Consider the following 26,715-nt stretch of genomic DNA (forward strand, 5'->3'; position numbering starts at 1 on the left):
GCTAATACACACATTCATATCTAATGCTGTTCTTGTACGGGTGATCACTCCTTGAGCTTAACAGGAAAACACCAAAACAAACCATCCTTTCATGCAGACCAGCTGTCAGACAACATTCGACAGCATGGTACTAGTCCAAAATAAAAAAATAAAAAACATCTTCCATCTTCTAATGCCCCTTATTCTCCAGGGACAATCGGGTCCAACAAACCTCACTGTCCAGTGCAAGATCAGTTAGCACCATCACATTTGTGTAGCCAGGTTGTTGTTTAATTAATGATTGTGAAATAGCTACATTACGTTGACCGCTGATATAGTACTATTATAACAATGCATCACTCATCACACATCATGAAATAATGAGACAAAGACTGCATTTTTGTGAAAAGGTTTACTCTTGCAGCAGGATGTACTGTAGTGTGAAGTTACATGTCACAATTAGGGTTCTCATACTCGTTGATTCGCTACAAAAATATAATCTAAACGAAAAAAAAAAATGCTAAAAAATACCCAGCATTTCAAGAAACAGTACCAAAATATTTCCTTGTCATTAGAATATAGCAGCCAACCCCCCTTAAAATTATCCATCCATAAAAACAGGAACAATTTTAATATACATATATATTAAACATTTGACTACAATATTTAAAAATTACATTCCTAAATTACATTGTCCATTGTTTACATTAAAAAAAAATTAATTAAAAAAAACCCAGTAGAAAGTTGTTCCCATAGAAAGTCAAAAAATATGCTACACAGTAGAAAAGTACCTCAAAGACTTAAGATCTATTGACTGCACTACTGAACCACAGGTGCACTTGCAAGGACAGTAAAGGCTCTGGAATGGAAAACTAATGCTTTGTGAATACTGCCCAGAGTTTTACACAAGTGGTTTGTAAGTAGTTTCTCATGTGTACACTTTGAAATTCATTTCTAATACGCTTCATATTCAACCCCGTATTTCTTCACACTTAAGCACATCATGCTTATTTCAGCATTGTTCTTTTGCTAAATGAAAATATGCCCCTGCATTCTCTTCTTTTCCCTTGTTAAGCCAGTCATCTTGGATTTGGCATTTAAAATCAAAAGGACTAGTCTTCAGAGAAATTACACAGGTCAAATTAAACGCACTGCAGAATAAAAAAAATTATAATAAACTAATCATTGAAGTAGGTGCTCCCCTTTAGAAAAAAATAATAACATTCCTCAATGACCCTGTTTTCCTGTCTCTAAAAACAGAAGACAGGGGTGGAGGGTTCATGATGTGCAAACTGGACCCTGCTGGTGGGGATCAGGAGCGAGGGGGTCGAAGGTCGCAGGAGGGCAAACAGCAGGGTGGCTATGGAAGGCAGGCAGAGGTACAGCGGTTGGCAGAGGCACAGGCGGTCGTCCCTCTCCCCCTCCTCCCAGTACAGTAGCAATGAGTCAGCGAGGCCCCCTCCCGGAGCAGGGTAAGGGTTCAGTAGTGGTGCTAATAATAGTGTCGTTGGCGTTGCTGGCAGATCCCAGGGTCTTTCAGGCACAGCAATGGGCGGCTCATTCTGCAAGATTACAGTGGGAAGACAACACTTAGGGGTAGTGACTGTGGGGAGCAGCCTTCAGCGCAGTTACAGAGGGCTGGATCACACAGATGCACGCTAGCAGCAGCATTAGCCTTCACTGGTTTAAATGCTGGACAGCTGGCGCCGGCAGCCGCATTAGCCTTCACTGGTTTAAATGCTGGACAGATGGCGCTAGCAGCAGCATTAGCCTTCACTGGTTTAAATGATGGACAGACACACGCCAGCAACAGCATTAGCCAGCACTGGTTAAACGGCAGATAGATGGCGCTAGCGGCAGCCCATCCCCCACAACCGCAGGACTCTCACCTCCGTTGCTCATCACCATGCCTCCTGCCGACAAGCCCTTCATATTATTCTCCAGGTACGTCCTGCAAGACACACACGCGCCCCGTCAGCCAAAACCACAGGTGAGCTTGCGTGGAAAACACCAGGAGAGCCCCCCGAAAATATTTACTCACATCTGATCTCCTTCTAGAGATTTCTGGATCTCCTGGAGCACCTCTGTGAGAGAACATATCCTTGATTGAGATTTATTCAATTATTTATCATTATTATTATTATTTTATCAAATCAACTTACAAATACAATTTGTAAACAGACATTTTTCTCAGAAATTTCAGTTGTCGCAGACAAGGAAGGATGGACATTTTGCAGGCATACACAAACGGTCTCAGCAGTTAGAAAGCCATTGCAGCTGGTCACAGCGTGCAGGGACTGGTTTTATGGCATGGCATGAATGGTCTCACACAGTTAATAATGGAAAAAAGCAAACCAAAACAGGAAGTGCAAGTCTCTTTTAGTACTACAGTAGTTACATCACTATCACTAAGTAACATTTACGCTTCATGCTATATGAAAAAAAAACTAGAAAAACAAACACATTTAATCTAAACCCTCGGGAGCTAAAATGGCCGATGTTGGTCTGTACTGAACTCACGCTCGTCATTCAGCAAAGCATGCTCCATTACTCGTCTGGCAGAGCTCTCTGAAATGTACACACAGGTCAGTCAAACTAGCAAGGCTGCTGAAAGCTTCAAAAATGACAGCTGAAAAGAGCACCCCATCAAAAATACACAACTATGAAACATTTGGATCCTTTCTCTCAAATCACAGGAATGAGTAATCGCCATGGACCAATCCCAGGATCACATGTGTAATGTACTGGGAGTTGTAGTTCACCAACATGAAAATTCTAATCTAAATCAGCAGCAAAAATAAAATTACACATCCATATCAGGTCAGAGAAGAAGCGCAAGAGTGCCTGATGCATACTTTCTCTAGCTGATTATTCAAATGTTCCATTCAGTATAAGTGTTTACTCATAAAATTACTCAAAGTACCCATCATACTGAACATGATCATGCATAATAATTTGTAATGTCTGTGATGTATATTAATTAGTTCCAATTTGCTTGTGAGCAATTTCACAGAACAACAGTTACAGCCATCTCATGAAATCAACAACTAAATGCTTGAGAGAACATTCATATTGTTCAAAAAGATCTCTTTTTTTAAATTATTAACTTTACTGCAATTACTGAGCTGTAATTACTGAAAAATGCCCACCCAATAATTATTTTTTCATAAGAGCAAAACCTTACAAACTTCAGAGCCATTCTAGGACAAAGGTGCCAGCCAGCATAGTCAGGCTACTGACCGGGAACACCCAAGTCCTATAAACTAGCCCTCCACCTATGGCTACGCTGCTATGATGCGGTGACACTGGGATACCAGGCCTTCTTTTCAGCACGAGAGAAAGGATTTGGGCTGTTTTACAGGACAAATACAAATTTGATTTTTGATCGGGTTCTCTCTTCACATTTACACATGCAAGCACGTTTTTTAGTACACACATTCTGTTTATTTGTGGTAACAGGTATTTAAAAAGTCTCACCACCACCTCCACCGGCACTCTTGTGACCGCTGGAAAGCAAAAAAAAAAATAAAAACATTATACATGAGATACCATTATGATCCATTCCGACAGAGCGACAGTAAAACAGGCTGCAGGAGGCCTGCGGTATTTTGGCTCGGGCACGGATCAGCGCCCCTGGGCTCACCTGCGTTCCGTGGGCACCCCGTCGGGCTCCGACCGGGGCAGGGGACTGCGGGCGGAGGCGGAGGGGCGAGGGGGCACCTCCACCAGGCACCTGGGCTCCACCAGCCAGCGGGCAGACAGGGAGAAGCGCTCAAACTCGGACGGGGAGATCAGGTAGAACCCTGCGGGAGGACAGGAGAGTGAGGGTCGGGGAGTGTGAGGGGGCGGGGCCATGCGGAGATAAGACGTGTACACACACGCTGAGGGAGGGCTCTGCAGTCTGCCAGGGTCAGTGTAAGGCCTAGAACTGCCTTTCTGTGTGGGGCGCCACCTGCGGTCTGTCTGTGTGCATGTATGCAGACGCGTGTGTATGCGGACACGTGTGTATGCAGACGCGTGTATGGTGTATGTGGACACGTGTGTATGCGGACACGTGTGTATGCAGACGCGTGTATGGTGTATGCGGACACGTGTGTATGTGGATGTGCGTGTATACAGACGCATGTGTGTGTGTGTGTGTGGATGTGCGTGTATACAGACGTGTGTGTGTGTGTGTGGATGTGCGTGTATACAGACGTGTGTGTATGGTGTATGTGGACACGTGTGTATGCGGATGTGCGTGTATACAGACTTGTGTGTATGGTGTATGCGGACACGTGTGTGTGTGTGGGAGTGTGTGTATGAGGACACGTGTGTGTGTGGGAGTGTGTGTATGAGGACACGTGTATGTGGGAGTGTGTGTATGAGGACACGTGTGTGTGCGGGAGTGTGTGTATGAGGACACGTGTGTGTGTGTGGGAGTGTGTGTAGGTGGACGTGTGTGTATGTGGGAGTGTGTGTAGGTGGACGTGTGTGTGTGTGTGGGAGTGTGTGTATGAGGACACGTGTGTGTGTGTGGGAGTGTGTGTATGAGGACACGTGTGTGTGTGTGTGGGAGTGTGTGTATGCGGACACGTGTGTATGCGGATGTGCGTGTATACAGACGTGTGTGTGTGTGGATGTGCATGTATGCAGACGTGTGTGTGCGGGAGTGTGTGTATGAGGACACGTGTGTGTGTGTGGGAGTGTGTGTATGAGGACACGTGTGTGTGTGGGAGTGTGTGTAGGTGGACGTGTGTGTATGTGGGAGTGTGTGTATGAGGACACGTGTGTGTGTGTGGGAGTGTGTGTATGAGGACAAGTGTGTGTGTGGGAGTGTGTGTATGAGGACACGTGTGTGTGGGAGTGTGTGTATGAGGACACGTGTGTGTGTGTGGGAGTGTGTGTATGAGGACACGTGTGTGTGTGGGAGTGTGTGTATGAGGACACGTGTGTGTGTGTGGGAGTGTGTGTATGAGGACACGTGTGTGTGTGGGAGTGTGTGTATGAGGACACGTGTGTGTGTGTGGGAGTGTGTGTATGAGGACACGTGTGTGTGTGTGGGAGTGTGTGTAAGAGGACACGTGTGTGTGTGTGTGGGAGTGTGTGCATGAGGACACGTGTGTGTATGAGGACACGTGTGTGTGTGTGGGAGTGTGTGTATGAGGACACGTGTGTGTGTGGGAGTGTGTGTATGAGGACACGTGCGTGTGTGGGAGTGTGTGTATGAGGACACGTGTGTGTGTGTGTGGGAGTGTGTGTATGAGGACACGTGTGTATATGTAGGAGTGTGTGTATGAGGACACGTGTGTAAGAGGACACGTGTGTGTGTGTGTGGGAGTGTGTGTATGAGGACACGTGTGTGTGTGGGAGTGTGTGTATGAGGACACGTGCGTGTGTGGGAGTGTGTGTATGAGGACACGTGTGTGTGTGTGTGGGAGTGTGTGTATGAGGACACGTGTGTATATGTAGGAGTGTGTGTATGAGGACACGTGTGTAAGAGGACACGTGTGTGTGTGTGTGGGAGTGTGTGTATGAGGACACGTGTGTATGTGTGGGAGTGTGTGTAAGAGGACACGTGTGTGTGTGTATGAGGGCACGTGTGTGTGTGGGAGTGTGTGTATGTGGGAGCGTGTGTAAGAGGACACGTGTGTGTGTGTGTGTGGGAGCGTGTGTAAGAGGACACGTGTGTGTGCGCTGCGCTGCGCGGTCACCTTGGCCGTGCTTGGTGAAGACGCAGGAGGCGATGCCGCTGACGTCCTCGCGCCGGATGCAGGGGTACTGCACCTGCATCTTGATGCCGGGCAGCGACAGCACGTTCAGGTCGCCCTGATTGGTCAGCACCACCAGCCCGCTCTCCCCGTACTCCTCCACCCGGCTGCTGCCGAACCAGGCCACGCCCACCCGCCGCACGCGCGAGCCCTCCATCGCCGTCAGCTTCAGCTTCATCTTGGCGCTCACCTTGGGCAGCGTGAACAGCTGCAGAGGCGCAGAGAGAGAGAGAGAGTGAGCGGAGTTTTAACCCACCGCTCTGTAAAGCCATCCCCTGCATTACAATGCCTCTACGGCTCAATGCATTTACATACACAGGCCCACAGCCCTGCAAGGACACACGCCGCATTATCACAGGGATGCAGTCATACGGAAAAACATATCCACTCACTGCAGCTCAAGGTTAGGTGTGATCTGCTGCAAATAAAGCATTGAAATGCAGGGTTTTCAAAGACAACTGCGGGTGGAAATGCAGGAGCCAGGGCTGCAGATGTATGGTTTGGCACTCAGCAGTTTTGTAGAGGAAACAGAGTGTGGAGTGCAGCATCATGCACAGCAGCTCTCTATCTCTGGCAATGTTTACAGATGATGTTCAACAGCATTTCAGCCACTGGACTGTGAAGAGTGCAGGAACCACGGGCAAGCCCTACCACGTACCCATTCAACAACAACACTTTCCCTGCGTTAAAACTGCTCATTCTCAACCCGATCCCACCAACACATAACAAACTGACAACAGTGCTACAGAAGACACTGAACAGGCTTGGTTAGCCAGTGTGTTAATCATCGTGCCTGGCATCACTCAAGCTGGAATAAATGATGCCATTACTGTGAGTATAAGTGCTCTGTCCGGTTAAGGAACTGGCTTTGCAACTGAAAGGCTGCAGATTCGATTCCCAGGTAGGACACAGCCGTTCTAGTCTCGAGCACAGTATTGCATTAGAGTGTTTGCTAAATGCCCAGAATGATAACAGGCTGGATCACATCTTACAATGGAACAGAAAACCGTGCATGTAAACACAGGGCTGTCAAGCAAGTGTCGAGATAAAGGTGAGAATTCTGGTGAACAAAGTTTTTTCTGGCTGAAATACTTGGCACTTCGGTGGTTTTCAGCACTTTTCAGAACTACAGCGCTTTGGTCGTTTTCTTCTAAAAATGGGCTGTGACAAGTACATCCTGCTCATTTATTCTGATACCTTGCACTTTTCTAAATCCTAAAGCAGAGTTCTCCTCCTAAAATCCTGGAAACTATTTAATCCAAGCAAAGATCAATTTAATGAAATATTTGTGCATCAGAATCTATTTCCAGGGTATTATATTCTGAGACTTGAATCGGCAGAGTCCCCTAAAGAAGCTGCACTCATGCAGGCAACTGCAGTGCTAGCATTAGGGAAGTCAGCAGTTCGCTTTCTGCATTTTTTATGTCCGTTTTAGCGTATGTTTTTGTACTGGCTCACACAAGTTAAGAGTAATGAAGAATTATAATTATTATTGTTTTTGACATTTAGAGATGTTTCTGATGACTAGCTGGGCTTTGCAAAGGCAAGCATAGGAGATTTGCAGGGGTTTGAGGTCTAAAGCAAGAACATACATTTCAAGTAACTCCACAGCAGCTTGTACAGCAGTGTCAGGCCCAGTGATTAGTGTTCTTGATTGCATTCCAGAATGTTATACGAGTTAAGATGACTTTCATGACATAAAGTTACACTTTTCCAACACTGATACAACATGAACGCAAGTGAGCTGAGTGCACCTTGAGCCCACATGTTTCCCAAATACAAGTTCTTTCAAATTCCTTCATGCAATTTCTTAAACCAACAACCAGAAATATACCGAGTGAGAGAAAGATTATTTGTGGAACTGATTTGACTGTGTGTGCGTTTCATTTGCAAACTATGGCAAGGGCACTCTCCCAATTCATAATTCCACCAATGTGAGCAAGTCAGAAAAAGAAATGAAATCATTCTTTTTCTTCTTCTTCAATACAAAGCAGCTCAAGAACTAAAACTGGACCAAACATGGCATTGAATGCTCCAGCTCCAGAGCAGTGTTGGGTAGGAAAGCGCACACATACACACACGCACATATGAACAACCACCAGCAGGCCTGACAGACAGGTCCTGAGTGAGTCAGAACAGGAGGCCTGACCTTGAACTGCTCCTCTGAGACGACCAGCAGGTGGTGCGAGCCCTGCATGTCGGGGCTGCGGGACAGGTCGTGCGCCACCTCCAGGGGCTCCGGCAGAGGGGCACCGTGCCCGTCCAGCACCACCAGCCCCACCACCGGCGCGCGGTGCATCAGCTGGATCTCCTTCGCTGTTACGGTGAGGAAGAGAGCGATGAGGAGGAGGAGGGGAGACAGAAAGGACTGAACTGAAGAGAGGCCCACAGGATCACTGTGGTCATGTATATTGCTATGCAAGTGCAGCACAGGCTCACCGGGGTGGGCTGTGACGGGATCCTCGGTCCGGCGCTCCACGGGGGGGATGCGGAGGATGTAGGCGAAGACGCTGCCGCCATTGGTGCCCGCCCAAAGCGAAGGAGTGCTGTGGGCGGCTGGAGGAGGAGAAATCATAAGTGAGCGTAAGTGCTGTGCACATTAACCAATTAAACTGCAAAGGGTTCAGACAATTCACCCTGAGTGCGCATTCCTGACATTCTTCATTTATATTAGCTCCTTTAAAAAGCACAAAGTGGAGGGAATGGAATGGCCGTGTACGAGTCAGGCATTAAGTGCTGTGTTCCGTTCCATAGATTTACTGTGGTTTTCTCAGCACCACAACAAATTGACCCCATTTTGTAGGGCAAGATGCAATCTCTCGAGTGAGGACGAGTATTTATTTCATATACTGGCACACTGCCTTCTGAAAAAGGTCACAGAAGGCATGCAGTACAAAGGGATTTGTCATTTTACACTGCAGGTAAGAATCTGCCTCGGACATTATTAAATTACACTCTGCAATGCATTTTGTATTGTGTATTGGGAACACTTTCTAAACACATTTCAGGGAAATGTGGTCAACAGTAGCCGAATAAAAGGCATATCCTAGAAGATACTGTGACTCGTTACTGAGGCAGAACGTTTCAGGAAACAGGGCTCTATGCTAATATTTTCTCCAAGAAGCAAATGTGCTCCAAAGTTGAAAAATTTAGGAGCACACTAATCCAATTAGTAGATGTGACTAAATAGTTTTTGCAGTTAGAACACATTGATTTTAAGGAGCAAGTGTTCCTAAAATGGAAACACTGTAGAGCCTTGGAAAGCACCTGGACTAACAGCACATAACATACCTCCTCTCCCCTCCCCTCTCACCTGATTTAGCACAGAGTGTTTAATATAGCGGCCAAAGTCCTAAACAGGGGAGATTAGGCGAAGGTACAAGTTCCACAATTCACCTCTGAGCTCTAATACTGAGCTACTTGAATTGTGTCAGGAACATAGGAGAGGAGACAGGCTGTTGTAGGTGCTTTTTTGGGGGATATCTGGAGGAGAGCTTGTTTAAAGCACGCTCGGCTGCCGTGAAGTGCACTTGCCGTCGCTGAGGAAGGAGTCGGCGAAGTAGAGCGTGCGGACCAGGCCGGTGAAGGAGTCGTCTGAGGAGCGCGCCTCGATCTTCCTCTGCACCGGAGCCAGCTCCATCTCCTGCAGCTCCGCCTCCAGCCTCGCGTTCAGCTCCTGCAGCTGCACAGGGGAGCAGACACAGAGAAAGAGCACACGCGTCAGGAAGGGACAGTCCAGTGTCTCAGAGGACAGCAGGGGAGTGGGAGCGAGACAATGGAGGTGCATTTGGGGAATAAATGAGTGAGACGATCGAAGGAAGAGTCACAGGGCAGAGAGACTTGGAAAGTACAGATTGAGAGAGGGACGGGGAGATGGCGAGAGAGAGAGAGAAGGCCAGAGGAACAGGGAGACATACAGAGGTGGAGAGGGAGAAGGAGTGAGAGAGGGAGCAGGAAGGAGACAGTGACAGAGGAAGAGAGGGAGGAGGAGGGACAGAGGGAGAGAGGGAGCAGGAAGGAGACAGTGACAGAGGAATAGAGGGAGAAGGAGTGAGAGAGGGAGAAGGAGGGACAGAGGAAGAGAGGGAGCAGGAGGGAGACAGTGACAGAGGAAGAGAGGGAGGAGGAGGGACAGAGGGAGAGAGGGAGCAGGAGTGAGACAGTGACAGAGGAAGAGAGGGAGCAGGAGGGAGACAGTGACAGAGGAAGAGAGGGAGGAGGAGGGACAGAGGAAGAGAGGGAGCAGGAGTGAGAGAGTGACAGAGGGAGAGAGGGAGCAAGAGGGAGACAGTGACAGAGGGAGAGAGGGAGCAGGAGGGAGACAGTGACAGAGGGAGAGAGGGAGGAGGAGGGACAGAGGGAGAGAGGGAGCAGGAGTGAGCGAGTGACAGAGGAAGAGAGGGAGCAGGAGGAGGGAGAGAGGGAGCAGGCGGAGGGAGAGAGGGAGTGAGCGCACACGCAGGGCTGAGCCGGACCTTGGCTGCGTTGTTGGCGTGCTGCTTGCGCATGGACACGCGGCTGCGGCGGATCCGGCGGAAGGACTGGCGCAGGGACTTCTTAATGGACTTCACACGGGACAGAGGGCCCTCCATGGCCAGCTGGTCACTGGGGTTCAGCGTGCACCTGCACCACACACCGCACACACTTACCTTCTGCTTTTAATCACAATTTACACCTGCTCCACACCTTTACAATGACGCTGTACTCAACTTTACACCTGCTCCACACCTTTACAATGATGCTGTACTCAACACCTACACACACACACTTACCTTCTACTTTTAATCATAATTTACACCTGCTCCACACCTTTACAATGACGCTGTACTCAACTTTACACCTGCTCCACACCTTTACAATGATGCTGTACTCAACACCCACTCACACACACACACACACACACACACACACACACACCTTCTGTAAACTAGGGAACTCGGGGTGTCACGGTGTGACATTTTCACAGAATGATAAGAATGAGTCCAAAAAGACCACGGTTATAGGGTATCACTGTAGGGTATCAAGGCCATTCACAAAACACACAGTGCTGAAAACTGAAAGAAAACTGAAAGGAAACTGAAAGAAAAATGTATTATAATGGCAACCCTGGCAGGGTTATAATGATTATAATGACAACCCTATCAGTTATATTCCCTTACACTTGTTTGCTGTTGAGATGTTCAGTGAACATTGGGTAGTTGTGACTTAGAAAAAGAACAAAAAGAATCATTTGTAAGCAAATGGCGCTCATTAGCTGGTTAGATTGTGCGACAATTACACTGAACTGCAGCAAGTCAACAGCTGTTTTCAAACAGGTGTACCAAGGAATCAGGCGATGCAGTTAGCGTAATTGTTGCTTAAGTAGCAATTAGCTGAGTGCTGAAAAAAAATAATGGAAAACCCCATAGACGTGCTAGCGGAAAATTAGCACCTAAGCGCGACCTGTTTTACACTCCTCAAAATGACAATATAAGGCAAATAAGTGCATAGTTTACAAAATAGTTACTTAATGAACCAAATAAAAACAGTTCACCCGTTACAGAAGCAGCAAAAAGTAAAGCATAGCCTATTTGGCCGTTAAAAAGACAGAGATGTGTTTTTAATCGTTAAATGCTAACGCTGCAGTAACAGTCAGATCATACGCCGTGGGAGTGTGACACCGTTACACTAAACGCCGGCGCCCTGACCGCGGCGGCGCTCACCGGACCAGCACGGGGCTCCTCTGCAGGTAGTCGTACAGGCCGAAGCCGTGGCTGGTGCCGAAGGCCACCAGCTTCCACTCGGAGTGCAGGGAGAGGGCCGTCACCACGGCGGGGGGCTGGCACTGCACCAGGGCGAAGGGCTGGAAGCCGGGCGGGAAGGTGACCGGCTCCTCCCGCACCTCCAGCCGGGCGTGGCCCTTCCAGCGGAAGCCCTCCTGGCCCTGCAGCAGGTCCACCAGCGAGGCCTCCACCACCTGCTCGGCCGGCTCGTCGTTCAGCTCCATCATCAGGATCTGACAGAGGGGAGAGCGCTCTGTCCACGGGGGCTCAACACAGCAGCCACGGCTCTCGAATGGGGGTGTTATGGTCTCAGAAATACATATATAAATGCGGCTGATTCACAAATTAATGCAACTGATTCACAAACAAATTCAGCCAATCCACAAATAAATGTAGCTGGTTCACATTTCTGTATCACCGGCATTCATTTGTGAATTTTTGAGACAATATGAGCAGCTCCGTTTTCCAAAAAATCCACAAATAGTTCTTGTTTTATTTTCCCCTCTGAGTCTAGTCAATCGGATTTTAAGATATCCTTTCGCTATCGCCCACATTACTCCAACCAATCACAGCACTTATACAGTTGGGGATTGTAAGGCAACCGCTCGGTTGAGGTGATTGCTGTAACGGCCATCTCTTTGATCTAGGAATGAAGCGAAGACAATAACACCCCCGCACTCTCACGTCACTCGCCACCAGGTTTCTACGAATGTCTGCTCAATTTGAGAAATACAGCCTCGTCTCTCCTCCACATAATTATTTAATGGCTGCGACTCAGAAGAAATCAGATACGTTCCCAAACAATCGCGCGTTCGGAAAGAGGCAGGGATCACGTTTAATAGCGGTCCCTTCATTAGCAGGAAGTTTTAATCGCGTGGCGTTGGGTTGCAGACCGCTAACGCGGTGAAATAAATAAAATAAAAAAGGGGAGCGGCTGCCTCCGTACTCACCTGCCCTGCCGTGCCGGCCACGGCCAGGTAGCCGCTGTACTTGCACAGGTGGATCTTCTGGATGCCCAGGCGAGGGTCGTCGCTGTAGGGGTCGAAGTTCCCCACCTGTTGGAGAGCGACAGGTTTACTCGGCTCCTTCGTGAAAGTCTGAATCACAGGGAGGGGATCAGAGGGAGCGGAAACAGAAGAGCTGTACTGCGTGCGCGCGCCCTGCCGTCCTGACGCGTGGGAGAAGGGGGGTTAGAGCGCGTGTGGGATGAGCGCGTTCTGCTCGCACCTTCCGGAACGGCGGCCACTCCCCGTCGGCGCCCTGGTTCATGTTGTCGTTGAAGTCGGCGTCGGTGTGGAAGACCCCCGCCGTGCCCAGCTTGTACATGGGGTACAGGCACACCCCCGAGGCGTCCCAGAAGCGCACCGTCCCGTCCTCGTGCCTGTTTTTTAGGGGCGGGACACACAGGCGCGGGGTTGGCGGAGCGGGCGGGGGAATGACAGACAGCGGGTCGGTCCTAAGGATGCTCTTAAGAGCAGCGGACGCGCACTCACCCTGTGAGCAGCAGGTCCCTCTGAGGGGGGTCTGGAGCCAGGTTCTGCCCTCCATTCACGGGCCAGAGCTGCAGGGGACAGCGAAACGCACACGTGATTCCCCTGGAAGCAGGGCCCCCTAACCCCTCAGACGTACTGTATCACACATTCTCAGAGCCCTGCGCATCTCTACTGCTCACGCACCCTCCCTGAGTAGTGTGTGCTCTGCAGCGCCCCGGCCGCCAGCACCCGCTCCCACAGCTTGAGGGGGATGCAGGAGACGTGGTGGGAGCAGGTGATGGCCGAGCAGTGCAGCGGCACCAAGTAGGGCGTCTGGATCACCGGCCAGCCGTCCGTCAGCAGGTCCACCACCACCAGCTCCTCCTCCACCAGCACCACCAGCGCCGTCGGGTCACCTGCCGCGGGGGGAGAGGGCCGAGTCAGCGCGCGTGTGCGTGCATGAGTGTTTGAGTATGTGTGAGACGTATGTTTGTTCATATACATGTGTGTGTTTTGTTTGTTTGTGTGTATGTGTGTGTGAGCAAGCACACGTGTGTGCATGTCTGTGTGCGAGAGAGAGTGTGTGTGTGAGTGTATAAGACTGTTGAGTTTATAGTCTTGCGCAGTAAAGGGCAGTGCTTCTCAGCTCACCTCTGTGCTTCTCGTCTGTGATGATGAAGAAGTCGATGATGCGGGAGGTGAAGTCCAGCGCTACGTGGGTCTTGCCGTGGATGATGGAGATGCAGTGCCTGTCCCCATAGCTGGCGCGGGGCATCCCACCGCTGAAGACCAGGAACGGGGGCCTGAAGAGGGGAATCACAGGCAGTGAGAGACAGAGAGAGAGAGAACGCAAACAGCACAGAATAACACAGGCAGGGTGAACACGGAAAGAAAATGGATGAATGAGGAAAACTATAAACAGGGCATGAAGTACAGGATGTGGAAAACAGGAAAGGATCAAACATTTCTCCCACACAAAAAGGAGTTAATCATTAGAGGCCAGGTGAGTCACAGGAGGGTTTTGAGGGTGAATGACACTGCAGACGCTCACACAGGGCAGGGGCCTGAAGGGCACAGTCTCCTGCACACTCACCCTTCTGCGTTGGGCAGCTGCACGATCTTAGAGATGGCTTTGCAGGGGAAGGAGCCTGAGAGGAGGAGACAGAGCACCGGTCAGTCAGCAGGCTGTCCTGTAACAGCTTCCCCTCGTCCCCCAGAATGCACTGTGCCCGGTCACACAAGGTCCGAGAGCGCAGGGCGGGGCGGGCCTCTCACCGTAGGGCGTGTCCTGCTCGTCGGGCTCCTGCAGCGAGCCCTTCCCGGTCACCGTCCAGCGGCAGAAGCCGCCGTCGCTGTGAGAGCTGATGATCTGGCTTCCGTCCGGCATCCACCACACGCTCTCCAGCTGCTGCGAGGGGGACACAGACCGCACGCTTTACCGGCGCTGCTTAGTCAGGGCCGCCTCACCCGCTCCGCCCGGGCCAGGAGGGAGGGCTCCACGCCCGCGGCCACGCCCGAGGCCTACCTGCGTGCCCTGGAGGAGCTGCACGGCGCGCTTGCTGTCCAGGTCCCACAGCACCATGAGGCCGCGGCCGTACCCCAGCACCACCTGCCGCGGGTTCAGCGGGTTCTCCTGCAGGGCCTCCACGCTCTCCAGGTTCCTGCGGCCCACGTAGTCTTCTGGGACACTGCAGAGGGGGACGGCACGACAGTGTAGGACGCCAGAGAGGGGCGGGATGCAGAGGGGTCAAAGGGCCATAAAAGGAGGCACCAGATATTTTTTAATGGTAAAAAGTGTTTGAAAAAATGTGTATATAGCCAGCTATATATACTTAAAGCTCTTCAAACTAATTTGTAAGTTTATTCCCAGGCTTGTATCGTCTCTGTGTGAGTAACAGGTAACATGCTTAGAGCTGAACTGATGGCTGCTCCCTGTTCAGTAGGTTCACACTCTCAGTAAATAGGGATTTGACATTTCCAGCCCAGTGAAGCTAGGAAATCAGCGCTGGGGGTGATCCGTTTAATTAGCATTAGCATTAACACATTCATTAACATCTGTCATTCTGTGCGGGGGTGGAAATAACAGCGACAGCGGTATTGCAATTACAGTTAAAGATCAATGTGTGCCATTATTTCTGCATTGTGCATCATTTTTTTAAATCATCGCCACAGCAATGAAATTTAATGGAAAAGCTTACAAAGCTGAAGGTCACATTAGCGATTTGGCCCCAATTTCAGACCGGTCAATAGAAGGCGATTAAACTGTACTGAACAGAACTGAGTGATGGGGACCATTCATTTCAATAGCTAATTGTGCCATTCCATACTGAGTGACCACTGCTTTTAGCCTTAGTGGCTTCAAGGCATGCGCGTGCGTGCGTGCCAGTGTGAGAGAGAGAGAGAGTGTGTGTGTGTGCAAACGTCCATGTGTGTGAGCGGGGCCTCAGTCAGGCACACACCTGTTCTGCACCTCCTCCACGCTGATATTGCGCTCCTCCAGCTCCCTGAAGCCAGGCACCTCCACCACGAACACGTGGCCTCCCTCCGTGCCCAGGAGGAGCAGCTCGCCGGACGAGTGCGCCAGCACTGCAGTTACACGCGTCACACTCGGGGGGGCGCTGGCACAGGGACAGAGACTCACACATTCACTCTTCCTGCCTTTTACGACTCCATGTGAACAGAGATACCATCAAGATTTTACGATGCGAGAGCAATGGGGCTGCAGAAGCAAATGTGCGAACATCAATGCCCATCCTGCTGACTGTCAGAACACTGGGTCAATGTGCACTGACTATACAGCAGCTCTGCATCGGTCTTTCCTCTCGCTGAGTGTGTGTATTCCTGTGTGTGTGTGTGTGCGCGTCTGAGAGAGAGAGAGAGTATGTGTGTGTGTGTGTATTTGTGTTTGTGTATCTGTGCGCATCTAAGAGAGAGAGAGAGTGTCTGTGTGTGTGTGTGTGTGTGTGTGTGTGTGTGTGTGCATGTGTGCGCGTCTAAGAGAGAGAGTGTGTGTGTGTGTGTGTGTGTGTGCGCGTCTAAGAGAGAGAGTGTGTGTGTGTGTGTGTGTGTGTGCGTCTAAGAGAGAGAGAGTGTGTGTGTGTGTGTGTGTGTGTGTGTGTGTATGTGTGCGCGTCTAAAAGAGAGAGAGAGAACAGCAGTGATAGTCTCAGGCACAGTCAGTGTGTCCATTGTCGCAGAGCAGTGTCAGTGTGCGTTAAGGCTGCGTGTCAGTGGTAATGACCCACCCTGGCGGGCCGGTCAGTGTGAAGCGGCCGATCTCCAGCAGCTCGGACACGCCCTGGTGTGCCCGCAGCGTCCACATGTGCAGACTGTTATCATCCAGCAGAGTCACCATCTCAAGCTGTCACGCAGGAGAGAAGGGCAAATACACAGACCAGCCGGTCAGACTCTCCAACAGAGAAACAAATCTTACCTCCAAACCCATATGGGTCATCTTCCCAGAGGCCGAATTTCTAAGCCTTTTCCTCCCCAGCAACCTGTACCCCTTAATACTGTGGTGTGGTGTGGTGCCGGGTCAGTTAGGCAGCCTAAAGTGACTTTTTCCATCTGAGTGGAAGTGTTCGCAATTTATACAATCCCTCAGTTCTTTAATTATTCATTATATTGAAAATCGTTCTGCCGGTGATGCTGACAGCCAGTTAATTATGTTTATAAATTACAGGCAGATAGGGACGTCCGATGTAATAAAGCTGGTGATGTCTGGAATGTTCCATGGCACGGCCAGCATTCATTTCAGCTGTAGCTACAGGCCATTTTAGCAATCAATAGTCTGACAGCTCCCAACTTCTTTCCCCTAACTCAAACATTACCTCACTAATTAATTGATCTTGAAATGAAAACTGGAAACTGATTAAAAAACTTATGGTGGCTGTTCTGTGGAACTCCTGTGTTCAGTGGACATGCTTTTCTGTCTGAGAGATCGTATCTCACGAATACCTCTCCTCGCCCAGGCTGAGGTATTCCTGGAGATGATGCCCCAGTGATAAGAGCGGCAGTGGAATCTGGGCTAGTGTGAGCTTGCAGTTAGAGGGCCGTGCGCTCACCTGATGTGGGAGGAAGTGCACCTGAGTGACTGTGGCGTTCTCGTCGTGGAGGCCCATGAACTCCACTCCCGGAGCCCCGTACCTGACGGCAAAGCTGAGGAAAACTCGGACCACGCCCACGCTCCCAAACACACACGCGTACGCACACACCCTCTCAGTCACGCTCCGGGACTGAGTCATCTGCGCCGTCTCCCAGGCTGGGAAACGCCAGGTCATAAGACACAGACGTGACAGGGGTAGAGCTAAGGGACTGCTGGGAATATGGGTACTTTCTGGCTGCGACTGAGAGTTTAGTTCAGAAGCTTCTGCTGAAACAGAAGGCCTCCCTCTTCTCTTTTGACACATTTTATATAGTAAAGACAGATATTCATCAGATATTCAGACATTTCAGGCCAGAGTGACAGTGACAGATGGCAGGTGTATCAGTATGTCTTCATGCGTTATATAAACAGTGTACATAAGAGAGTGTACGGGTATACAATATCTGTAGATAATGGGTTTTCTTTTGTCACTGAAACAGGTATGCAGACTGGTTCTGCCACAGTTGAGCACAGTATCCACCACAGAGGGGAATTGCAAAACACCCTGGGAAAACACACACATAAACACACACACAAGAGCGCACACACAGACTCACACACACAGTCCAGCAGCGTGTACTCTGTAACAATGTAACACATCCGTTCAGGCTACATGTGGCGCTCCCTACAGGAGTAGCGGTACCGCAGAAAGCAGATTCTATCACAGTGAACAGATAGACACATTCCCCCGGGCAGCTGGGTGGGCCTGTGTGAAGGATACAGTTTGATAGCGCCGGAACGAGTACCGATGGCCAGGAGCTGCAGGGTAGGGCTGTAACCCAGAGCACTGGGCTGGTGGGGGAATCCATGTTCCACAGTCTGCACACAGAGGAACTCTCATTAACACAATGCCTTTTTTGATATCAGTCATTATGGAAAACCGCACATCACAAAGACTAATTTTAACAACATCTAATAGGAAAACTTGCTTCCTCTGAAAAGTGAAGAAAGTTGCATGAAAATATCAACACACAAACCGCTTTAAATATGCTTTTTTTTAAGTTGACAATGTTTGAAATTTAAGCCAAGTAAACACGTTTGTCTTTGTTGATGCCAAGTTGGCGTTTTATACGTCATGATCATCGAGCTGGTATCACTGTTATCAGCTGTCATTTTTCCATGAGAAGAGCAAAACAGCCTCACAATGTCACCTCTGTCTTCCCTGGGTTTTCACAACAAATGTCTGTAAACACACCCACAGCGTAATCCACTGACTAACGCTTACGAGAAAGAGCCCCATACCCACGCCGGCTACTTCCGTTTTCCAAAGAACAGCAAGCGCACGGTGGAACACGTGTACGCGTGCGTCGGTTGGACAGGTTCTGCGCGGCGAGACTCTACGCGCTGGCATGCCTCCCCGTGCTGGCGGAGGCAGTGAGGCAGCGTGGGTAAGCGGGACGGGCCGAGGCGGCGCTCAGAACCTGACCTTGTTGAACTGGTAGAGCTCCTGCTTTAGCCTGTCCCGCTGCGACTCGTGCCCATGCCGCCGGAACCTCTTCATCCTCCCTCACCGAGCCTGCTCCCGCTCTGCTGCCTGGGACAGGGACGGGGAACAGGTGCCGCTTACAGCAAACAAACGCCCTACATTAGGCTGCCTGGCATCAGACATTAACAGAGGCACAGCATTACATCACACCGGGGTTTCACCGAAACGCCGCAGCGCGGGGGCTGGAAAAAAAGGGAAAAGGCGATGAAAGAATGTAGCGCAGGTTGGTGCGTATTGAGAGACGGCCCCCAAAAAGAATTCCTGGACTGGGCCTTTTTTTTTGTTGGCTTCTATCCCCTCCCCCTCTCCCCCATGTCCCCTCCCTCCTGTGTCCACTCTTCTTAAACATGAGCAGGTCAAAGGACACAACAGGCTCTCACTGAAGTGTCCATTGTTCTGCTCCCCCAGCAAGCCGAGCTGCACCCCCCCCCCCCCCCCTCTCCCCCCACCTCTCCCCAGCGCAAATAGCAGCTGATGAAAACACCTGCCGCACAAACGGCCAGTTCAGGGGGAAATGGGGAGGGAGAAGTCGGCTCCTGACCGGCTTTCATGGCTAGCCTAAACACGAAGATCACTTCCTCAAAAAACAAAAACAATAAAAAAGCCTTCTGCACTGTTGGCAACCTATAGGCTAGATAGGGCTCTGATCTTCTACTTGATTCTGCCTGAGGGTATTTCTGGGGCACAAGTGTGGTTATTATTTGTATTATTAAAAGAGGGAAAAAATGAGAACGTTAAGTGCACACTGCAGTGTAAGGTTAGCATTCCAACCACCCGCCATCGCCCCCCCTCCCATTCACTCCATTACACCATATTTTCCATTAATTAGCTATCACATTCACGCGCTGGTCGGAAAGTTAAATATTACCAGTTTCTTCAAGAGGATTTAGGAGGCTAATTGCTAATGTGTGATAAAGGTCCATGTGCGTGAATACACATAGGTTATATAGGCTATTAACTGACATACAACTTGGGAGTGCCCGCCCTATCGAAAAAGTTAAAGTTGCCATCTTGGTAACTCATGTACAAAATTTCTGTGACTTTTCAACTATTATCCCACTCGTATTTCTGTTCATGTGAAATTTATGAAGTTGTATTTCCGATTTATCTGATATAGCCTATCTGAGCAAGTGATCTACTGGTTCTATTTATGGTTCGTCTTCAAGAAGGTCATCATAAACACAAACCACATGGATAAAGAGCTGCTCCGGTTCAACATATTTGTTTTTCACAAATACATAGCAACAGTAATACTATGTAATACTACCATTTAGCAAAGATGTTGTCACCACAAATATAAGCCCTAACTATTATTTACCCTTTCCTTCATGATGGAACTCGACAGCAGATAATAAGCCAAGTCATAGCAGGGATAGAAGTGGCACTGAACAGCGCAGAAGAACACTGCAATGTGAGCCATTAAGGTCTGTATAACAGAAGATACCTTTCTGGGAAGCCGTGGACTAAAAACAGACGTGAAGTAGCCTACCATATAGCCTACATTCTTTCACTAAGATACAGACACGGGTCTGACATGTCATACTCCCATATCATCCAATGAATAAAATTAGGTGTTGCCACCCAACAATGTCAGAGCTTTCTTTTGTAGAAGGGACCATTCTTACTTGAAAAACAGATTTTTCGAGTATTTTGAACAAACCTGTAATTGTTTGTACAAACTTACACAACTGTTACATCAAATCATCTCGATAGATAGGCTACCTTTTTCCCTGCTGGTTTATAATTGATGCAGAAGTTAAATCACCAAGCACTTAGGCTATATAGGGACTTGAACACCAGTACTGGGCTGTTTCACGAAGGAGGATTGCAGATTTACAGATCTGGGAGGATTCTGGGTTTTAAATGATAACTGCACTGAGTAAAACCCAGAATCATCCCAAATCCCAAACATAGACTTAGGTAAAAAGAGCTGTTCAGGGTTTTACTCAGCAAAGTAATCCAGCTAACTCAGTAATCCTGCTTCGTGAAATACCCCTGGGTCTTCATGTTCAATGAAATATGCCCAGAAAAAATCATACAAAAAGGTACAATTCTGCCTTTCCACCAGTCACAGCCAAGATATCAACAGAATGGAATGACATGAGATTCTACCACAGCACATGAGGGTTATACACTAAGCTGACGTATAGTTTTCCCCTTTTAAAATTGTAACCAAAGTAGTAGGTTCTATGAGAAATGGTTCAGCAATTAAGCCATGCGTAAAATGCAGATTTGATTTTCAGCATGCAAAACTTTATTACAAAATAGCACGCAACAGCAATCTGAACGCACACATACAATAAAATCCACTTTTCAAATTGTCCTGCTTGTCATAACCCATTTTGAATAAAGAGTTCTGAATCCAGTCAATATCACTGATAGATCACATGGTGCATGATGAAAGCACTCTTATCTCAGAAATCAATAAGAGTGCACATGCATGCCAGGCCGTGTCTGAGTGATCCTGACTCCTGGGCCTTCTGTCTGGTATTACTCACAGTGTGACTGTCCCAGCTTCCCAACCCAATCCTCCATGACTAGACCAGCGCATATTTCTCATATTAGTATTGCTCTCAGGGTTACCACTGCCTGTTTTAGTCACCGGTGCCATGAATGTTCCGTCAGTGCAAGCTCCAAGGACAGTCATGCTTTCTTCCTCGTGCCGGCTATAATAGACAGTGGAATAAATTGTTACCACAGCACCACAGATTACACAAGTCCAGGTCCTCACGGGTAGTGGTCTGGTGGACAAGCTAACTGCCAACAGGGGAGGACTATATCTTTTGCTTGTCTCATGTTATAGCCTAAATATAACTGTTGATCAATCCTACTCGATGGCCCAGAGCTGGGAAAGCTGCAGTCCCCAAACCTTTGCTCCACAAACATTGATGCATGGACTGTTTTCCCCAAACAGAAAACTTGCTTGTGCAGTAAAGAAGAAAGCACCACCTCAAGGGACAGAGGTACATGTATCCCGAGAAGGGAATATCTAAGGACTGGCAGGCCAGATAAAACACACACAAACTCCAATGTGATCATTCAATCTAAAAAGGCTTCTACAATACAGCACCATCCACAGTCAGCAAAATTTGTATTTCAGCAAAATTTGTAATTCAGCAAAAAATTTTAATAAATCATCCATGTCACACTTTTCGATTTTTAGGGGTATTCTGTCCTGCATTGTTCACTTAACAGTAGTAATATCCATTTAAAGGGCCTTTATGGAAGGAAATTAATTGCAAATGCTGAGACCGCTGGTCCAATGCTTCTGTTGTATCCCTATTCTTGAGCATAATTTAAAAAAGTGAGGTTTAAAGAAGCCGGACCCTCCGCACAATGATTATCCAGAGCCTAACTTCCTCCAAAAAAGGAGGAAATCACAAAGGCTGCCTCACACACCTCATGAGGACTGATCATTCTGAACCATTCTGGAAAACAGTGATGCACTGAAAACAAGAAATAGCCAGTGTTCACAGTACCTCCAGCTGAGCAAACTGATAGACTTATGTTGGCAAATAAGCGATGTAAGGAGCACCTTACCTTTGTGTGGCTTTGTGTAATTTGTGCTGATGCACAGTTACTTGTGGGTAAGAGTCATTTGCAGACACCAATAACTTCCTCTCAATGTTCACAGGTGTCACAGTTCAGAACGGCGAGCACAAAAAGGCCAAAGGCCTTGGTTTTCTGCCCACTGCATGAAGTGACTTTTGATCCGCAAATTACCAAAGCACACACGGCAATACTTTTAAATCTATTTTTTAAAATTCTCAATAGATTTTCTTATAGCAGACAATATACAGGGACCTCTGGAAATATGCAAACAGTGACAAGAAAGAAAACAAATCGGTAAGGAGTGCGATAGCACATTTAAACACTTGAAAGGTATCTTGCATCAATGAGTACAACAGATTTATCGATCAAGGCCGGATTTCAGACCTGCAGCCCTTCAGTCCAGACTACGGGTATGAGCTCTGTTCCCTCTCCAAGTCTCAGCCCAGCAAGTTCTGTCACTCAAATGTGATGTCATCAAATTCTCAGCATAGTATCGCTGCTAAGCAAACATGTGAAGAGAAGATTTTCTTTCAAAAAAAGTTAGCTTGTCCAGACATGGAACCCCCACACCAAATAACAAACTCCAATTGCATTTTTAAATCCTTAGAACCTCCCTCTGCAAAACAGAAAGCGACATGGGGAGATTTTAGATTGTAAGATATCCAAAATATGCATGGCATTTTAAATATCCAAACTATAAGCCAAGGGACTCTGCAACTAATACCATGTGGTTGACAATTCATGACAGCAAAAGCTCCAAATACTGCCAAAAACGTATTTTAAAAGTAAGACAAACAAAATGTGCAAGTATTAGCACACTGGGAACCTTGTCTGTAAATAGTTAAACCCTTATTTAGTCACACACAGAAAACCTGTCTGACCACTGTACTAATTTTGCACCGACAACATTGATGGAGAGAATACTTGGCTGGCTATCTATACCCATGATCAGTTAAGCCAAAACACGGATACCAAAGCACTCACTGCAATCACTGAGGCACAAAGCAACACACCTCATTTTGTGCCATTCTGACTTTCACTTGCTTCAGACACATATAAACACCATTAGTTCACTTTTTTTCCATTAGCACCTTGTTTTGAGTACATACAAAAACTTGTATTATCTTCAGACCAATAATTTTCGTTGTGACAAATTAAAAATTACAACTGCTGTAGTGAAGAGAGGGAGATACTGTACTTCAGCAAGAACCCATATTTTCGAATGGAAATGATTTTGGAAAGCATACGATAACTCATTCCAGCCACATTAAACATTTTGATTTGTCTAGCATGTAGTTGTAAAGCATCATTTAGTGATGAGAGGAAATATTCAGCTATTGAAATATCTGAGCACAATGTCACTAAACGATTAATTGGAAAAGAGCTGAAATGGCTGCTGCTAAGGAAATATGGGGACACCGTGTGGCACAGCCTGTGGGGTAGACTGTCAACCCATATTGAAATCTCCCTGTGTGACCAGAGATTTCATTGCCTGCCATGGCACCTTCTGCACTGAGATCCCATCTCTATCTTTAGCCCCCACTGCTTCCCCCACCTGAATAAAAGACAAAGATACACAAGGAAGACAGACTGTTCAGGCTTCTTTAAAAAAAATGGTTTCATTCCTTCACTGAAAAGATACCTGAAATAGAGAGCTTGAGCTTCTTCAAGAACTTGAAATCTTGAAAGAACAATGAGTAAAAGTACTTTGAATATTCCACATTGTGATTAAAAAGATTGTTCTACGAAGAAACTTAACACACAATAATCTCTGCTATAAATATGCCTTTAATACAGGCAGATTAAAGAAGAGGTGTAAACAACTAACATCTAATGGGATAGCACTGCAACTTTGTGAGAACATGACACTTTTCCAAATATTGAGTCAGAGACCAGATGATGCACGACTGAACATCTGAACATAAAAGCATGCAGATAACAAAGACCAAACAATGGTCATTTCCACTTAAGTCCATACCTGCAATACAAAACAAGCATGAAACCGTCCAGACCCACAGCGCAACTCAGTTCCGCAGACACATTTTAGCTGGCACCACCTGCGCATGCGTCCCACAAAATGTCCCTGAAAGGTCGTCCGTGAGTGAGTGAGTGACCACAATTCAGGTCCTCCATGAGTGAGTGACCACAATCTGCCATGTGCAGCCCAGGGCGGCAGTTCCTGCGTGCCGTGGGAAAAAGGGGCGAGAGAACTGACTCGCTACCAACCGACCAACCACGGACCACACAGAAAAAGAGTCAGAACATTCAAACTGTCCCCACAGTAAAGTGCTTACTGGTGTAGCGTTAGTGATAGGCTGAACTGTGCGGTCAGCCACGTTCCTTTCTTGCAAATATACTACATAAATAAATAAGATCTTGTCAGTGTAATGGGTGTGGTTCACAGGATGTCAGACCTCGAGCTCACCCCCTTCCTGCAATCAGAGAAAACTAAGCAGCGCATATGCTAGCTGAGCGACGGCAGGCTTAGGGGTCTTAAGTAGCGGTGCATCTGCACGAAGGGGGGAAAACCAAAACATAATGTACAACCGCCACCTTCCAATTTATATCATCATACTTTGTAAGATCGCCTTTGTGTACCACCGTTTTACATCAAGTGCTGCCAGACAACTAAATGGCTAGCCCACTTTCATTCATTGTAGGTAAATATAACAGGAAACACTTGACACGGAGCGTAGAAGTAGAACTTTAGAATCCGGGTAAGGGCAATGACTCCTGCCAAGTTGTTTTATATCACTGTGAATTTCCCCCCACATTATACAATTCTTTACAAATGAAACAATATAAAAAGCAGTGAGGTTGCTTCCGTCTGGGGACAATACCGATCCGACAGATGACGAAATACTATTGCAGCAACCTGACTCCGCGTGTGCGGGAGATAAATCAAAGTTAGAGTGCTTTTAGAGTAATTACGTCACGATTATTTTGCTGATTTTAATTAATTCAATTTTATAATTCTCAATAACTCAATAAGCCTTGAGTAAAACGGCCATTACAAACGTAATGTCCAGAACAATAGTAGTTAGCCAAACCGGTGTGAGGCAGATATTTACACCTCAGTCCCCCCGCCCCATCCCCTACTCGGCTCACACCACACTGAAACCTAACGCGGCCACTGACTCCAAATACCTGTACAAAACGACACGCCTCATTCGTAAAAGTTTGCTAGCGTAGCTGATTAGAGTATTGCCTTCAAAATCAAATTTAACGTCCATAAGGTTATGCAAAAGCCACTAACTAAACCGGCCAAAGTTAGCACCACGTATCAAAAGTTAGCACCGTATATCCAGTAGCTGCTAACGTAAAAGTTTCGTCCACATAAATTGACCTGAGCAATTAAGTTAAGGAGCTAGTTCAACTGAATTTGGTCGGAAGGCTGACGCCACCTAGACATCTCCCCAGATAGCTAAATTAACAGTATAGAGCTAACTGGATAGCCAGATATTTTAAACGTTAGCATTTCATACGCGAATGGGTGCGCATTTATCTTCCAGCCATTCCAAAACTTAATTCCATGTCAACGTTTGTCACACTCATGCACTGGCATGTAGTCACCTAATGGTAACTAACGTTACATATCTATTCACAGAACCAGTCTCTTCCTTGCAAGTTAGCTATCCCCTTCTTGAAGATGAGTTTCTAGCTAGCTCGCTACCACCTCGATAGCGAAGTAACGTGGCTAGTTAGCAACCTTATTATGCTACAGCTACTTATCGAAGAAAATATTAGCAATTTGCTTAGCGAACTCACTAGTCACATTCATTTACTGTCTGTTTTGATTCAGAGCCACAGATGCCTTCCTCTATCTTCGGTTTATATTGCTAGCAAACATTCACCTGTGGAGACGCCACTCCTCAGCGGGCCCAACGACAAACTCACCTGACTCTCAGCGGCCGTTGCCCCAGCTGTCCACTTTAGTTTCCACCCTCTCCGTTTCAGGTTTCTTTACGTGCCCTTCGTTCACAAGGTATCCTAATTACTACAGGAATCCAAAAATATTTGCGGGAGTAACTCGCTTTCACCCTTATATATATATATCCGTTTTTGTGTTTCGCTCCTAAATGGCAGCCTCGATATTTCCTGCTGCCCTTACCCGGGTTGAGTTCTCAACCTGACTCGCACAGGCCGGCTCCTCCTCCAAAGTCCGCTTCCTGGATCACGTTGTTTACCATTGAAGGGAGGTTCTTTTAATTATTCATAAGGTAGCTATAGTTTCGGCTCTAACCAATGTTAGTCACAAAGTACAATAATCCGGTATATTACAAATAAAACACAAGTTACTTATGCCGAAAATGTCCTAACCTTCTTGGGTTTACGCGAGGGAAGTGATTTATTTCCCAGAACTTGCGTCTCACGTTTTTGTACTTACTGCAAACTTCACAAATAAACCGATTCGATTCAATTTCTTAAATAAATGAATACAATTTCTTAATTTATTTAGTCCATGTAATGCCACATATGTAGCCTACCTGTTGTATTCTGTGGCAACATCAGAGAATCAGCAAAGAATAATAATAGAAAATGTATTATTGGCACAATAGTCCGTCTTCAT

At 47.6% G+C, this 26,715-nt stretch overlaps 1 protein-coding gene across 4 annotated transcripts; it reads right to left on the minus strand.

Annotated features, from left to right (window-relative positions):
* Positions 1-372: 372 nt before the first annotated feature.
* Positions 373-26,325, minus strand: llgl2 (LLGL scribble cell polarity complex component 2). Of its 4 annotated transcripts, none has more exons than XM_035404726.1 (26): positions 26,043-26,325; positions 18,534-18,641; positions 17,829-17,926; positions 17,028-17,109; positions 16,209-16,324; positions 15,423-15,581; positions 14,489-14,651; positions 14,239-14,368; positions 14,057-14,111; positions 13,615-13,766; positions 13,168-13,382; positions 12,985-13,052; positions 12,719-12,872; positions 12,442-12,546; positions 11,432-11,724; positions 10,205-10,352; positions 9,264-9,411; positions 8,169-8,285; positions 7,879-8,045; positions 5,673-5,937; positions 3,623-3,782; positions 3,457-3,485; positions 2,500-2,547; positions 2,021-2,063; positions 1,869-1,930; positions 373-1,541 (listed from the first exon to the last, which is right to left on the minus strand). In XM_035404726.1, the coding sequence occupies exons 2-26, from the start codon at positions 18,606-18,608 to the stop codon at positions 1,537-1,539; spliced, it is 3,057 nt and encodes a 1,018-aa protein (XP_035260617.1). In that variant the 5' UTR covers positions 18,609-18,641; positions 26,043-26,325; the 3' UTR covers positions 373-1,536. The 4 variants fall into 4 exon arrangements, with proteins under 4 accessions (XP_035260617.1, XP_035260615.1, XP_035260616.1 ...); XM_035404724.1 differs by having other exon boundaries at positions 14,239-14,371; XM_035404725.1 differs by having other exon boundaries at positions 13,168-13,379; positions 14,239-14,371; positions 26,043-26,324.
* Positions 26,326-26,715: the final 390 nt, after the last annotated feature.

The sequence above is a fragment of the Anguilla anguilla genome, chromosome 2, assembly GCF_013347855.1.
Source record: "Anguilla anguilla isolate fAngAng1 chromosome 2, fAngAng1.pri, whole genome shotgun sequence".
NCBI lineage: Eukaryota > Metazoa > Chordata > Actinopteri > Anguilliformes > Anguillidae > Anguilla > Anguilla anguilla.